The sequence below is a fragment of the Salmo trutta genome, chromosome 37, assembly GCF_901001165.1.
Source record: "Salmo trutta chromosome 37, fSalTru1.1, whole genome shotgun sequence".
Classification (NCBI taxonomy): Eukaryota; Metazoa; Chordata; class Actinopteri; order Salmoniformes; family Salmonidae; genus Salmo; species Salmo trutta.
Genome location: NC_042993.1, coordinates 18,548,074 through 18,560,599, shown reverse-complemented (window position 1 = coordinate 18,560,599; position 12,526 = coordinate 18,548,074). Strand labels below are relative to the sequence as shown.

General features: G+C 47.2%; 2 protein-coding genes across 4 annotated transcripts in view; one reads left to right on the top strand and one right to left on the bottom strand.

The window, feature by feature from the left end:
* The window catches only part of LOC115176626 (Golgi-associated plant pathogenesis-related protein 1), a 5,319-nt gene extending 3,880 nt beyond the window's left edge, over positions 1 to 1,439 (top strand). The window contains exons 3-5 of the mRNA XM_029736742.1: positions 1 to 8; positions 642 to 719; positions 1,247 to 1,439. The exon at positions 1 to 8 is cut by the window's left edge and continues 96 nt beyond it. Of these exons, the coding sequence (XP_029592602.1) occupies positions 1 to 8; positions 642 to 719; positions 1,247 to 1,407 (247 nt within the window). The 3' untranslated portion in view covers positions 1,408 to 1,439. The remainder of the gene's footprint in view (positions 9 to 641; positions 720 to 1,246) is intronic.
* Positions 1,440 to 3,377: 1,938 nt separating this feature from the next.
* Positions 3,378 to 11,606, bottom strand: LOC115176625 (nascent polypeptide-associated complex subunit alpha, muscle-specific form). 3 transcript variants are annotated; one of them, XM_029736739.1, is made up of 9 exons: positions 9,104 to 11,606; positions 6,787 to 8,833; positions 6,445 to 6,669; positions 5,625 to 5,713; positions 5,276 to 5,344; positions 5,009 to 5,155; positions 4,769 to 4,897; positions 3,679 to 3,801; positions 3,378 to 3,488 (listed from the first exon to the last, which is right to left on the bottom strand). In XM_029736739.1, exons 1-9 carry the CDS (start codon positions 11,429 to 11,431, stop codon positions 3,474 to 3,476), a joined length of 5,172 nt encoding a protein of 1,723 aa, XP_029592599.1. In that variant the 5' UTR covers positions 11,432 to 11,606; the 3' UTR covers positions 3,378 to 3,473. The 3 variants fall into 3 exon arrangements, with proteins under 3 accessions (XP_029592599.1, XP_029592600.1, XP_029592598.1); XM_029736740.1 differs by having other exon boundaries at positions 6,787 to 9,103; positions 9,428 to 11,606; XM_029736738.1 differs by having other exon boundaries at positions 6,787 to 11,606.
* Positions 11,607 to 12,526: the final 920 nt, after the last annotated feature.

Below are 12,526 nucleotides of genomic sequence, written 5' to 3'. Positions count from 1 at the left end.
CCAACCAGGTACACACTCTAACATGATGACTCCTAATGCTATGACCAAACATTGGCATAGCCTGCATATGTGTAGTTATGGAAACGAGGACAGATACATTATTCACTGTGTACGGTAGAGATAGTAACATTAAAGAGAGTGATCCAGAGTCTCTGTAGGGTTAGAGTTTAGTTAGGTCTAAACTATAGACTATCCTGTCCAGTGGTGGCCCAGGCAGGAACAGCTGGGGTCCATTTCCCTGCTCTGTGTACGGAGTGTTTCAGCATCAAGACCATGACTCCGAGCACAACTATGTCTGTGCACTGACCTGACAGACCTGACAGTCTGCTGTGATTCATAAACCGTCTCCTATGGATACATACTATCACTGGGTCAAGCTCAGTTCATCTCTCTCTGGACTGCTCCTCTGAAACCTGAGTTCTCAAACCTCTCCATGTTTTTCTGACCCACCTAAAGCTTTGGCAGCTTTTAGATGGTTAGCACTGTTGCCTTGGACAGCTGCCATCTTGGTTAATATTTCCTTGCCGCTGTCATCTCTGCTGGAACTCTGGGGGTTTTGGCCTGAGTTTCTGTTAAACAAAGGCAACAAACAAGTATAATGTTATGTGATAACCTGTAACCTTTGTCCTCTCTGTGTATAGGGAAGGATGTGGCTGACCGCTGGTATGACGAGGTCAAACAATACAACTTCAACCGCCCCGGCTTCTCCTCTGGTACAGGTGAGACACACGCATGCACACAGACACACACACTCTGACTTGTGTAGTCCTGCATGCCACAGTGTTGTGTTCACCCAGGCTGGGTTCAGTGTTGGACTGTGTGGTCTTTGTTCTATAAATGTGACATTAGCATTCTGTGACTGTGTAGATCTGTGACTCTGCTCACAAACATGCATGGAACACTGCTTCCTGTGGAAAATCAGTTCTTTATAGCATTCCCAGTCTTTTCTGTCATTCCTGTTCTCTTCCTGAAGCCTCCTGCTCAGTGTGACCGACCCTGCAGCGTCAGGATGACTCCTATCAACTAATGTGCTGCTGACAGATAAAGGAGAGGAAAGACCGAGGGGGAGAGATGGGAGTGTGCAATAGAGGGAAAAGAGTGTATATGGGGGGACGATAGGGGGGGGGTAGGAGATGAATATAGGGTTCTGTAGCTGTAAATATTTAGAGGAGCAGTGCTGCAGACGGCTTCCTTCAGTGAATGTGTTTAGCTTGTCTCTCTCCTCTCGCTCTCTCTCTCTAACCAGGTCATTTCACAGCAATGGTGTGGAAGGGCAGTAAGAAGCTGGGTGTGGGGAAGGCCAGTGTGCCAGATGGCTCGTCATTCGTGGTAGCCAGGTACTTTCCAGCAGGGAACATCACCAACCAGGGACACTTTGACAACAACGTCCTGCCGCCCAAGGACTGAGGAACATACTGACCCATCACCCCCATCCAAAAGACATTTGCACTTTGTGACCTTGACTTTTTTATATATATATATATGACAAAACCACTGTGACTAACAAATGCATGAACAAAAATATAGGCACACCATTGACCAAACCATGCCAGCTGTGCCTTCTGGAGGTGTACCAGCCACCCAACTGGGTTTTGACCTACTCATTCCATCGTTAGTGGGGGTAGAGATTTTACACAGTAAAATCATTTCTGATAATAAAAAAAATAGTACCAGTCAAGAGTTTGGACACACCTACTCATTCAAGGGTTTTTCTTTATTTGACTATTTTCTACATTGTAGAATAATAGTGAAGACATCGCAACTATGAAATAACACATATGGAATAATGTAGTAACCAAAAAAGTGATAATTAAACAACTCAAAATTATATTTTAGATTCTTCAAAGTAGCCACCCTTTGCCTTGATGACGCCTTTGCACTCTTGACATTCTCTCAACCAGCTTCACCTGGAATGCTTTTCCAACAGTCTTGAAGGAGTTCTCACATATGCTGAGCACTTGTTGGCTGCTTTTCCTTCACTCTGCGGTTCAACTCATCCCAAACCATCTCAATTGGGTTGAGGTCAGGTGATTGTGGATTGTGGTCATCTGATGCAGCACTCATGACTCTCCTTCTTGCTCAAATAGCCCTTACACAGCCTGGAGGTGTGTTGAGTCATTGTCCTGTGGGGGAAAAAATGATAGTCCCACTAAGCGCAAACCAGATCGGATGGTGTTTCGCTGCAGAATGCTGTGGTAGCCATGCTGGTTAAGTGTGCTTTGAATTCTAAGTAAATCACTGGCAGTGTCACCAGCAAAGCACCATTACACCTCCTCCATGCTTCACAGTGGGAACTACACATGCAGAGATCATCCGTTCACCTATTCTGCGTCTCACAAAGACACGGCGGTTGGAACCAAAAATCCAAAATTTGGACTAATCAGACCAAAGGACAGATTTCCACCAGTCTCATGTCCATTGCTCATGTTTCTTGGCCCAAGCAAGTCTCTTCTTCTTATTGGTGTCCTTTTAGTAGTGGCTTCTTTGCAGTAATTTGACCATGAAGGTCTGATTCGCACAGTCTCCTCTGAACAGTTGATGTTGAGATGCGTCTGTTACTTGAACTCTGAAGCATTTATTTGGGCTGTGATTTCTGAGGCTGATAACTCTAATGAACTTATCCTCTGCAGCAGAGGTAACTCTGGGTCTTCCTTTCCTGTGGCGGTCCTCATGAGAGCCAGTTTCATCATAGCCCTTGATGGTTTTTGCGACTGATTGACTGACCTTCATGTCTTAAAGTAATGATGGACTGTTTCTCTTCGCTTATTTGAGCTGTTCTTGCCATAATATGGACTTGGTCTTTTACCAAATAAGGCTATCTTCTGTATACCACCCCTACCTTGTCATAATACAACTGATTGGCTCAAACGCATTAAGAAGGAAAGAAATTTCACAAATGAACTTTTATCAAGGCACACCTGTCAATTGAAATGCATTCCAGGTGAATACCTCATGAAGCTGTTTGAGAGAATGCCAAGAGTGTGCAAAGCTGTCATCAAGGCAAAGAGAATCTCAAATGTAAAATATATTTTGATTTGTGTAACACTTTTTTGGTTACTACATGATTCCATGTGTTATTTCATAGTTTTGATGTTTTCACTATTATTCTACAATGTAGAAAATAGTAAAAACACTGGAATGAGTAGGTGTTTCCGAACTTTTCAATGGTACTGTATGTGTTTTACTCATTGTGGGCATGTAACTGTGAGCATGATTTAAACTGACCTGTTTTCTGAACTGAACACTTGTTTGACTATGTTTTGTATTCTGTTTGTTTTATGTAATAAAAGCAACTGTCTGTAAAATGCCCCATTTTCACTATACATGCAGGACATGACATGTGCAGTATAAGGGTGGTTAACAGTATTACCCACTAGTGTGGTTATAACAGACTGTTTATTAGCAGGTAAGGAGAATGCAACATAGCAGCGATACAGATGTGACTGTGGCATTTATGCTTGGGGGGGTTCCTCTCACATGGTCAGCTCCTGTGGGAGAGAAGAAAGATGGAGAGAATTATTTGGGGTTGGATGCGTGAAGAACGTATATTGTTAAGCTTTTTTTTCAAGGCCTGTTGAAAAAGGACTGTTGCAATCAGTAGGTCATAACAGCAAATGTAGGCCCAACGTGGACATCGTGTGTTACAACAGATTCCTTCCTTCATTAATCCCTCCTCACCATGATAGCGTTAACGATGTCGTTGGTGTTGTGTCTGAGGGCGCGGACAGCTTTAGAACGGGACACGTTAGCCTGGGCCATCACCAGCTCTATATCCCTCTGCTCCAACCCTCCCTCGTCCACCTGACAGAGGTCAAAGTCAGTTGCACTATGGAACACTTCTGAACATGTAAAAAAAAAAAAAATGCTACAATTCTTAACTGTAAAATTGGGGCGGCAAGTAGCCTAGTGGTTAGAGCATTGGACTAGTAATCGGAGGGTGCAAGATCGAATCCCCGAGCTGACAAGGTAAAAAGCTGTCGTTCTGCCCCTGAACAAGGCAGTTAACCCGCTGTTCTTAGGCTGTCATTGAAAATAAGAATTTGTTCTTAACTGACTTGCCTAGTAAAATAAATAAAAATTCCATCAGGCTAACTACAGTAAAGTCCTTAAGTAACAATACTTGAAAATACTACTTAAGTTGTTTTTTGGGGTATCTGCACTTGACTTGAACTATTTCTACTTTTGACAACTTTTGCTTCACTACATTCCTAAAGAAAACGATGTACTTTTTTCTCCATACATTTTCCTTGAGACTCAAAAGTACTCGTTACATTTTGAATGCTTAGCAGGACAGGAAAATGGTCTAATTCACATACTTATCAAGAGAATATCCCGGTCATCCCTACTGCCTCTGATCTGGGGGAACTACTGAACACGTGCTTTGTTTGTAAATTATGTCTGAGTGTTGGAGGGTGCCCCTGGCAAGCATGCCGTGTGGTATGCTCAATATAACTATTTTGAAAGGATTTATACTTAAGTATATATGAGCAATTACATTTACTTTAGTATATTTAAAACCAAATACAGGATTTTCCTGTGTGACTCACTTTTACTTGAGTCATTTTCTATTAAGGTATCTTTATTTTTACTCAAGTATGACAGTTGGGTACTTTTTCCACCACTGCAGTAGAGAGGACTGAAATATAACAACACTAGACAGAATTGTTTCATATTAAGATCTAAAAGAACTACCGTACATGAAAGAGTAAGAATAGCGTAAAGATTGGTGTTTTTCCTTGACATAATGAGTGAACATGCATGTCCATACCTCCTCCTCCTCGCTCTCCTCCTTGATGGTGAGGCTGGGTGGTGCAGGTGGCACCAGTGGGGAGGCCTCCACCGGGACCTTAAACTTCTCTGCCGCTGCCTTGTGCACCTGTTGAGACAGGTCCTCTATCTAGGAAGGAAATAGGAAGAGAGAGGTCACCTTGGCCTCTGAACACAATGTAGATGAGAGAAAAGAGAGAGGGGGATAAAGAGAGAGAGTGAGAGAAGGTTAGGATGTCACCTTGGCCTCTCCAAACACGATGTAGATGTCTGACGCGGGGCTCTTGAAGACGTCAGGTCTGCTGATGACAAACAAGATGCTCTTCGACTTCCTTATAGTGATCCTGGTCACACCGTGGACCGGCCGCAAGCCCAGCTTACCCATGGCCTAAACACACACACACACTGGTTACACCATGACGCGGCCAAACACACAGAATACACACACATTTGCTCTGTGTTTGATTAGCTGAGTCTGCCGCATGGAGCAGCTGTGTTCACATCTCGCCTTGCGGGCCTTCTTCTCACTGCGGCTCTGCTTAGGTCTGTTAATCCCCTCATCAGCAGGAGAGATGGGCTGAGAGAGAGAAGGAGGACAACAAAATCAATTCAACACATCAAACCTGAGAACATTCTACAGTAGTTTACCCATATCCAGACTGATAATATGGAAAATATCTCTGAAGCTGCGACCCATTCAGAAAATACAGGCCCCACAACACGTATCCTTCTTACCCCCCTACCTAAAGGTAATGACATCAATATGTTATTACATAACACACAGTGAACGCAAGGTTTCCACCCTTGGATATGAGGGGACTTCTAGAGTGTTCTCTGCCCACACACGGTAGACTCACCTGTGGTTCTGAGGATCTCAGTGGCACCACCTCCGGTTCTTCCAACTCTGGCACTGATCCCTCACTCTCCGACTCATTGCAGGAGCCCACTGTGGAACACACACACTGTTACTCTCAGAGGACTGCATCACATCCTCATTGCTATGGTAACTAATGACTGAGATATAGATGATGAGGATATGGTGTAGCTCGTTAGCACTCTGGTAATGGGACAGTCCATCATAAAGCTCTACGGCTAACCAAATCACCGATCTTAGAGGAGAAATAGATCACCTCATTAAATAGCAATGGCATTTCATCTCTATGTTATGGAACATGCATGTTATGACGTATAATTACATTCTGTACAACTGTGTTTCAATGCATGTAGTATTGTTCATTACGCTGCAGTGCTACCACACATACAGTACACATAAATCCCCATCCATGATTCTATGTACGTATCATCTACCGGGAGGTCAGTTCTAGCTAGATTGACCCAGTGGTTTCAGGTTGACTGACGGTTGCCTTAAAATAACCTCTATTGAAAGATGTGCAATAACAATATTCCTCCTGGATAAAATGATCCTCTCTCTGAGTATTTCTCCTCTATTATTCAGTAGCTGCAGCAGTGTTTTGTGGTCGACGGGGTATTATTGAGAAGCCTTCCTAGAATCTAAAGTATGTCCTTCATCAGGACCATAGCAGGGCCACTAGACATATTCAGAGCCATCTGTGTGTGTGAGGAAGGTCATAGGTGGAGTCACTTCTCAGAATCACTTTCTCAAGGAAACAGAGAAAGAGACAGAGAGAGAGAGATATGGGTTTGCAGAGTACGTACAGTTGTATTTGAAGGACAGGTCCAGCTGCTGTGAATCCTTGTGACTGATTGGACAGTCTATCTGTCTCTCAGTTGGTTGGCGGGAGGAGTGAAGCAGTATCTCTCGCTGATTGGAGGAGCCAGACTCTTTATGAGAAGGGTTTCCCACAATCCCCCTGGGCTGAGTCATGTGATGTCTTAGAGGAACAGCAGTGTCATCGTCATCACTGTCTGTGTCCATCCCATCTGCAACAAAATCCAAATTCACACAGGTTGGACTGATTCATGATTCACTGATTCTTGATTACCAAAAAGAGAAAATCAAATCACCCCACACCCTTATCTCTCTTGAGTGTAACTCACCTCTGTCCTGTGGCCTTTGTGACTGAACTGGCTTGATCTGTCTGTTGGGCTCGGTGAGGAGGTTTGGCTGGGGCTGGGCCTGGCAGCGGATGTCTAGGACAGGCACTGTGGTTGGAGCCTCCAGCCGTGGCAGAGACTCCTGGGTAGGCTGGGTAAGGCTGGGGGTCGAGGGCAGGGCTGACGTGGGTGGAGATGAGAATGAGTAGGGGGTAGGGGAGATACGGACACTTTCAGTGGGTATAGGGAGATGCTTAGGAAGGGCGATAGGGGTAGTAGAAAGGGTTGCGGAGGCTGCCTGAAGATTGGTTGATTGAGGCTGGGTGTCTAGGAGTGGGGTGACAGGCTGGACTGTGGTGAGGAGAGGCTGGGACTCCTGTATGGGGGTGGGGAGGTCCTCATCTGGCGGCACCATGAAGGTACTGGGGGGAGGAGAGGAGGAGAGAGGAGAGGGGGAGAGAGGGGGAGGAGAGGAGGAGGGAAGAGGTGGAGGAGAAGAGGATCTATTCTGTTCTGTAGAGGAGGCATGGCCACTCCCCACATTGTTATCGTTGATGTCCTTCCTACTTTCTGTCTGGCAGCCAGGCAGCGGCCTGTTGTCCAGCATTTCCTGGTGCACTTCCATGTTCACTTCCTGGTTGACTAGGAGAGCGGGAGCGATAGGGCAGAGGTTGGAAGGACTAGGGGGAGTCGGGGCCCTGGAGGCGTTTCTGTTTTCCCCTCTCTTCTCGGACTCTGCCTCAGGTTTGCCCTTCACAGGTGTCCTCTGTCTGGTATCTGCAGCAGATTTTTGTCCCCTCATGTTCTTATTACTTTGCTTACCTGGTTGGGAGGTGTCTTCTAGGGTCTTGGCAGTGAGAGCTGGTTCCTGTGGATTATCAGTAGACCCAAAGCCTGACGGAGATTGTCTTCGCGGCTGACTGGGTCTGTCTCTGCTCTGCTTCCCTCTCCTCCCTGGCTGAGGAGGAATGAGGGCTTTCTTTGTGCTCAGCTCTCCCTCGGGTGTCTGACGCTGTGCAGGTTCTGGAACACTCTCTGTTGGAGAGAATCTCTCCTCTGCTCTCTCCTCCACCTCTCTTTCCCCTGAGATACAAACACTGCTCTCCTGTCCTTCTAAGGCCCCACTCGTCTTTGGTTGGTCAATGTGCCTGTCAGTCTTCTCACCGCCACCACCCTCTCTTTGGCTCATCGTTTGTGGCTCTGTCTCCTCTGGCTGAGGCTGGGAACAGAGTTTTTGCACACTTTCTACCGTGTCTTTGCCCACTGATAGGGAAGATTCTTGGAAAACTTGGACCTTCTCTACTGTGTCTTTGCTCACTGATGGGGAAAATTCTTGGGAAACTTGGACCTTCTCTACTGTGTCATTGCTCACTGATTGGGACGTTTCTTGGGAAACTTGTACCTTCTCTACTGTGTCGTTGCCCACTGATGGGGAAGTTTCTTGGGAAACTTGGACCTTCTCTACTGTGTCTTTACTCACTGATGGGGAAGTTTCGTGGGAAACTTGGACCTCATCTATGGTGTCTTTGCCCACTGATGGGGAAGTTTCTTGGGACACTTGGACCTTGTCTACTGTGTCTTTGCCCAATGATGGGGAAGTTTCCTGGGGAACTTGAACCTTCTCTACTGTGTCTTTGCCCACTGATGGAGAAGTTTCTTGGGAAACTTGGACTTTCTCTACTGTGTCTTTGCCCACTGATAGGGGAGATTGTTTGGAGACTTGGACCTTCTCTACTGTGTCTTTGCTCACTGATGGGGAAGTTTCTTGGGAAACTTGGACCTCATCTACGGTGTCTTTGCCCACTGATGGGAAAGTTTCTTGGGAAACTTGGACCTTCTCTACTGTGTCTTTGCTCACTGATGGGGAAGTTTCTTGGGAAACTTGGACCTCATCTACGGTGTCTTTGCCCACTGATGGGAAAGTTTCTTGGGACACTTGGATCTTCTCTACTGTGTCTTTGCCCAATGATGGGGAAGTTTCCTGGGAAACTTGAACCTTCTCTACTGTGTATTTACCCACTGATGGGAAAGTTTCTTGGGAAACTTGTACCTTCTCTACTGTGTCTTTGCCCACTGATAGGGGAGATTGTTTGGAGACTTGGACCTTCTCTACTGTGTCTTTGCTCACTGATGGGAAAGTTTCTTGGGAAACTTGGATCTTCTCTACCGTGTCTTTGCCCACTGATGGGGAAGATTCCTGGGAAACTCGAACCTTCTCTACTGTGTCTTTGCTCACTGATGGGAAAGTTTCTTGGGAAACTTGGACCTTCTCTACTGTGTCTTTGCCCACTGATAGGGGAGATTCTTGGGAAACTTGGACCTTCTCTACTGTGTCTTTGCCCACTGATAGGGGAGATTGTTTGGAGACTTGGACCTTCTCTACTGTGTCTTTGCTCACTGATGGGAAAGTTTCTTGGGAAACTTGGATCTTCTCTACCGTGTCTTTGCCCACTGATGGGGAAGATTCCTGGGAAACTCGAACCTTCTCTACTGTGTCTTTGCTCACTGATGGGAAAGTTTCTTGGGAAACTTGGACCTTCTCTACTGTGTCTTTGCTCAATGATGGGGAAGTTTCCTGGGAAACTTGAAGCTTCTCTGCTGTGTCTTTGCTCACTGATGGGAACATTTCTTGGGAAACTTGGACCTTCTCTACTGTGTCTTTGCCCACTGATAGGGGAGATTGTTTGGAGACTTGGACCTTCTCTACTGTGTCTTTGCTCACAGATGGGAAAGTTTCTTGGGAAACTTGAACCTTCTCTACTGTGTATTTGCCCACTGATGGGGAAGTTTCTTGGGAAACTTGGACTTTCTCTACTGTGTCTTTGCCCACTGATAGGGGAGATTCTTGGGAGACTTGGACCTTCTCTACTGTGTCTTTGCTCACTGACGGGAAAGTTTCTTGGGAAACTTGGAATTTCTCTACCGTGTCTTTGCCCACTGATGGGGAAGTTTCTTGGGAAACTTGAACCTTCTCTACTGTGTCTTTACCCACTGATAGGGGAGATTCTTGGGAGACTTGGACCTTCTCTACTGTGTCTTTGCCCACTGATGGGAAAGTTTCTTGGGAAACTTGGATCTTCTCTACCGTGTATTTGCCCACTGATGGGGAAGATTCTTGGGAAACTTGGACCTTCTCTACTGTGTCTTTGCTCACTGACGGGGAAGTTTCTTGGGAAACTTGAACCTTCTCTACTGTGTCTTTGCCCACTGATGGGGATGTTTCTTGGGAAACTTGGACCTTGTCTACTGTGTCTTTGCTCACTGATGGGGAAATTTCTTGGAATAATTGGACCTTCTCTACTGTGTCTTTGCTCACTGACGGGGAAGTCTTTTGGGAAACTTGGACCTTCTCTACTGTGTCTTTGCCCACTGATGGGGAAGTTTCTTGGGAAACTTGGACTTTCTCTACTGTGTGTTTGCCCACTGATAGGGACGATTCTTGGAATACTTTGACCTTCTCTACTGTGTTTTTGCTCGCTGATGGGGAAGTTTCTTGGGAAACTTGGACCTTCTCTATCATGTCTTTGCCCACTGATAGGGAAGTTTCTTGGAAGACTTGGACATTCTCAACTATGTCTTTACTCATTGATGGTGAGATTTCTTGGGAAACTTGGACCTTCTCTACTGTGTCATTGCCCACTGATAAGGAAGATTCTTGGGAGACTTGGACCTTCTCTACTGTGTCTTTGCTCACTGATGGGGGAAATTCTTTGGAAACTTGGACCTTCTCTACTGTGTCTTTGCTCACTGATGGGGGAAATTCTTTGGAAACTTGGACCTTTTCTACTGTGTCTTTGCCCACTGATAGGAAAAATTCTTGGAAAACTTGAATCTTCTCTACTGTGACTTTACCCACTGATGGGGAAGTTTCTTGGGAAACTTGGACCTTCTCTACTGTGTCTTTGCCCACTGAGAGAGAAGTTTCTTGGGAGACTTGGACATTCTCTACTGTGTCTTTCCTCAGTGATCGGGAAGTTTCTAGGGACAGTCTGCCTGACTTGGAGTTGCTTGGTCTGATTTTATGGCTGAAGGATCCAAATGCCCCACCCAGCAGAGACAGAGCAGGGTCTGCCTGTTTGACTGCTGGGTTAATATCTGTGTTAGTGTTGGGTCTGGAAATGGCTGCCTCTACTGAACCAGGGCTCTGGTCTGAGACAGTCTGTGGTTTACCTCCTGGTGGTGAGACACGCCCAGGGCTTTCCATGGACAAGGAAGGCTGTCTTATGTCTGATTGGTGTGTTGAGCTGTCAGTTGATGTTGTTGGCCTATCGGAGGCTGCAGCAGCCTGTGATCTCACCTCTGTGAGTGGTATGTTTGAGAGAGACGCCCTCAGACTCACGCTCTGGTGTTTCACCTCCTCTGACAGGGCATTCAGAGTCACACAGGTTGGCATTCCAGAGGATAGGAACACTGAGTCATTGTTGTTGTTTTCCTGCTCCTCCTTGTTTTCCGGGTGACTCTGCAAGTTGCTGACATCATCCTCTGGGAATTGGGAGCTTCCGTCCTCTCCTCCCCCTGCCTCTGATATCTCCTCGATGGACCTCCAGCTGGACAGGTTGGACTCTGGCACTCCCTCTCCCACAAGCTCGACATCTGCCATCTTGTCTGGCCGACCACACAGGCTGTTGTTGTCTTCTTCGTCCCCCATTATATCACCCACCTCATCCTCGTCTGTGCCAATATTGGGCAGCCCGGAGAGTGTCTGTCCAATCTTCTGTCCAATTGTCTGTCCAACTGTATGTCCCTCCACCTCATACAGTAATAGGCTCTGTGCCTCCAACCCACAGCCCTGCCCCAGAGAGAGAGATAGGGCCTCCCCTGGCCCCCAGGCCCCGGCCCCTGCTCCTAACCCCCTCCTATCAGCCCTCCAGACCCCATCCCCCCTCCTCCCCCCTGCATCTGTCTCTGAGTTCTCCCTCTTGGGAGAGACAGCCAGGGGTGTGTGAGGGGAGCCCAGGGCCCCAGGGCCCCCGTCCTCAGTGCTCAGGGTGTTCTCCCTCAGGTTCTCCTGGGCGGGGTCACATGGGAAGATGTCAGGGGTCAGGGACAGGTTGTCAGCCAGGTCAGGTGAGCTCTCAGGGCAGGAGGAGACAGGGATGTTGCTGGGGTTAGGCTCTTTCGGGTATGAGAGCAGAGGGACCCCCTTGTTCAGGTCGTTGGTGGCAGTGGTCCCTTCAAGGACCTGATGGGAGTCCACACCTTCAGGGCTGCGGTTCTCGTTCTTATGGTCCAGTTCCAGCACTGACACCAGAAGCGGTTTGGACCGGACTGAAGCTGCTGCCACCCCAAACACACGTGGGAGCGGCTTGCGGGGCTCAGAGGTCTTCTGTTTAGGCCGGGGTGTGTCTGACTTAGAGGGGCGTGGCTTAATGAGTAGTTTGAACGAGTCTCTGTCTGTCTGCTCTGTGTGGTCCTCGTCTGAAGTCTCTGTGCTCTGTTCATTATTCTCTCTCTCCGCACCGCTCTGTTTGTCCTTCCCTCTCTCCCCACTGCTCTGTTTGTCCTTCCCTCTCTCCCCACCGCTCTGTTTGTCCTTTCCTCTCTCCCAAACGCTCTGTTTGTTCTTCCCTCTCTCCCCACTGCTCTGTTTGTCCTTCCCTCTCTCCCCACTGCTCTGTTTGTCCTTCCCTCTCTCCCCACTGCTCTGTTTGTCCTTCCCTGTCTCCCCACCGCTCTGTTTGTCCTTCCCTCTCTCCCCACTGCTCTGTTTGTCCTTCCCTCTCTCCCCACTGCTCTGTTTGTC

Excerpts from the sequence above, each read along its gene's own strand:
- LOC115176625 (XM_029736738.1), bottom strand. The coding sequence starts at position 11,431 with ATGGGGGACGAAGAAGACAACAACAGCCTGTGTGGTCGGCCAGACAAG. Across the intron at positions 6,670-6,786 it reads ACAAAGGCCACAGGACAGAG|ATGGGATGGACACAGACAGT; the intron begins GTGAGTTACACT and ends ATTTTGTTGCAG. Across the intron at positions 5,345-5,624 it reads TGAGATCCTCAGAACCACAG|CCCATCTCTCCTGCTGATGA; the intron begins GTGAGTCTACCG and ends TCTCTCTCTCAG.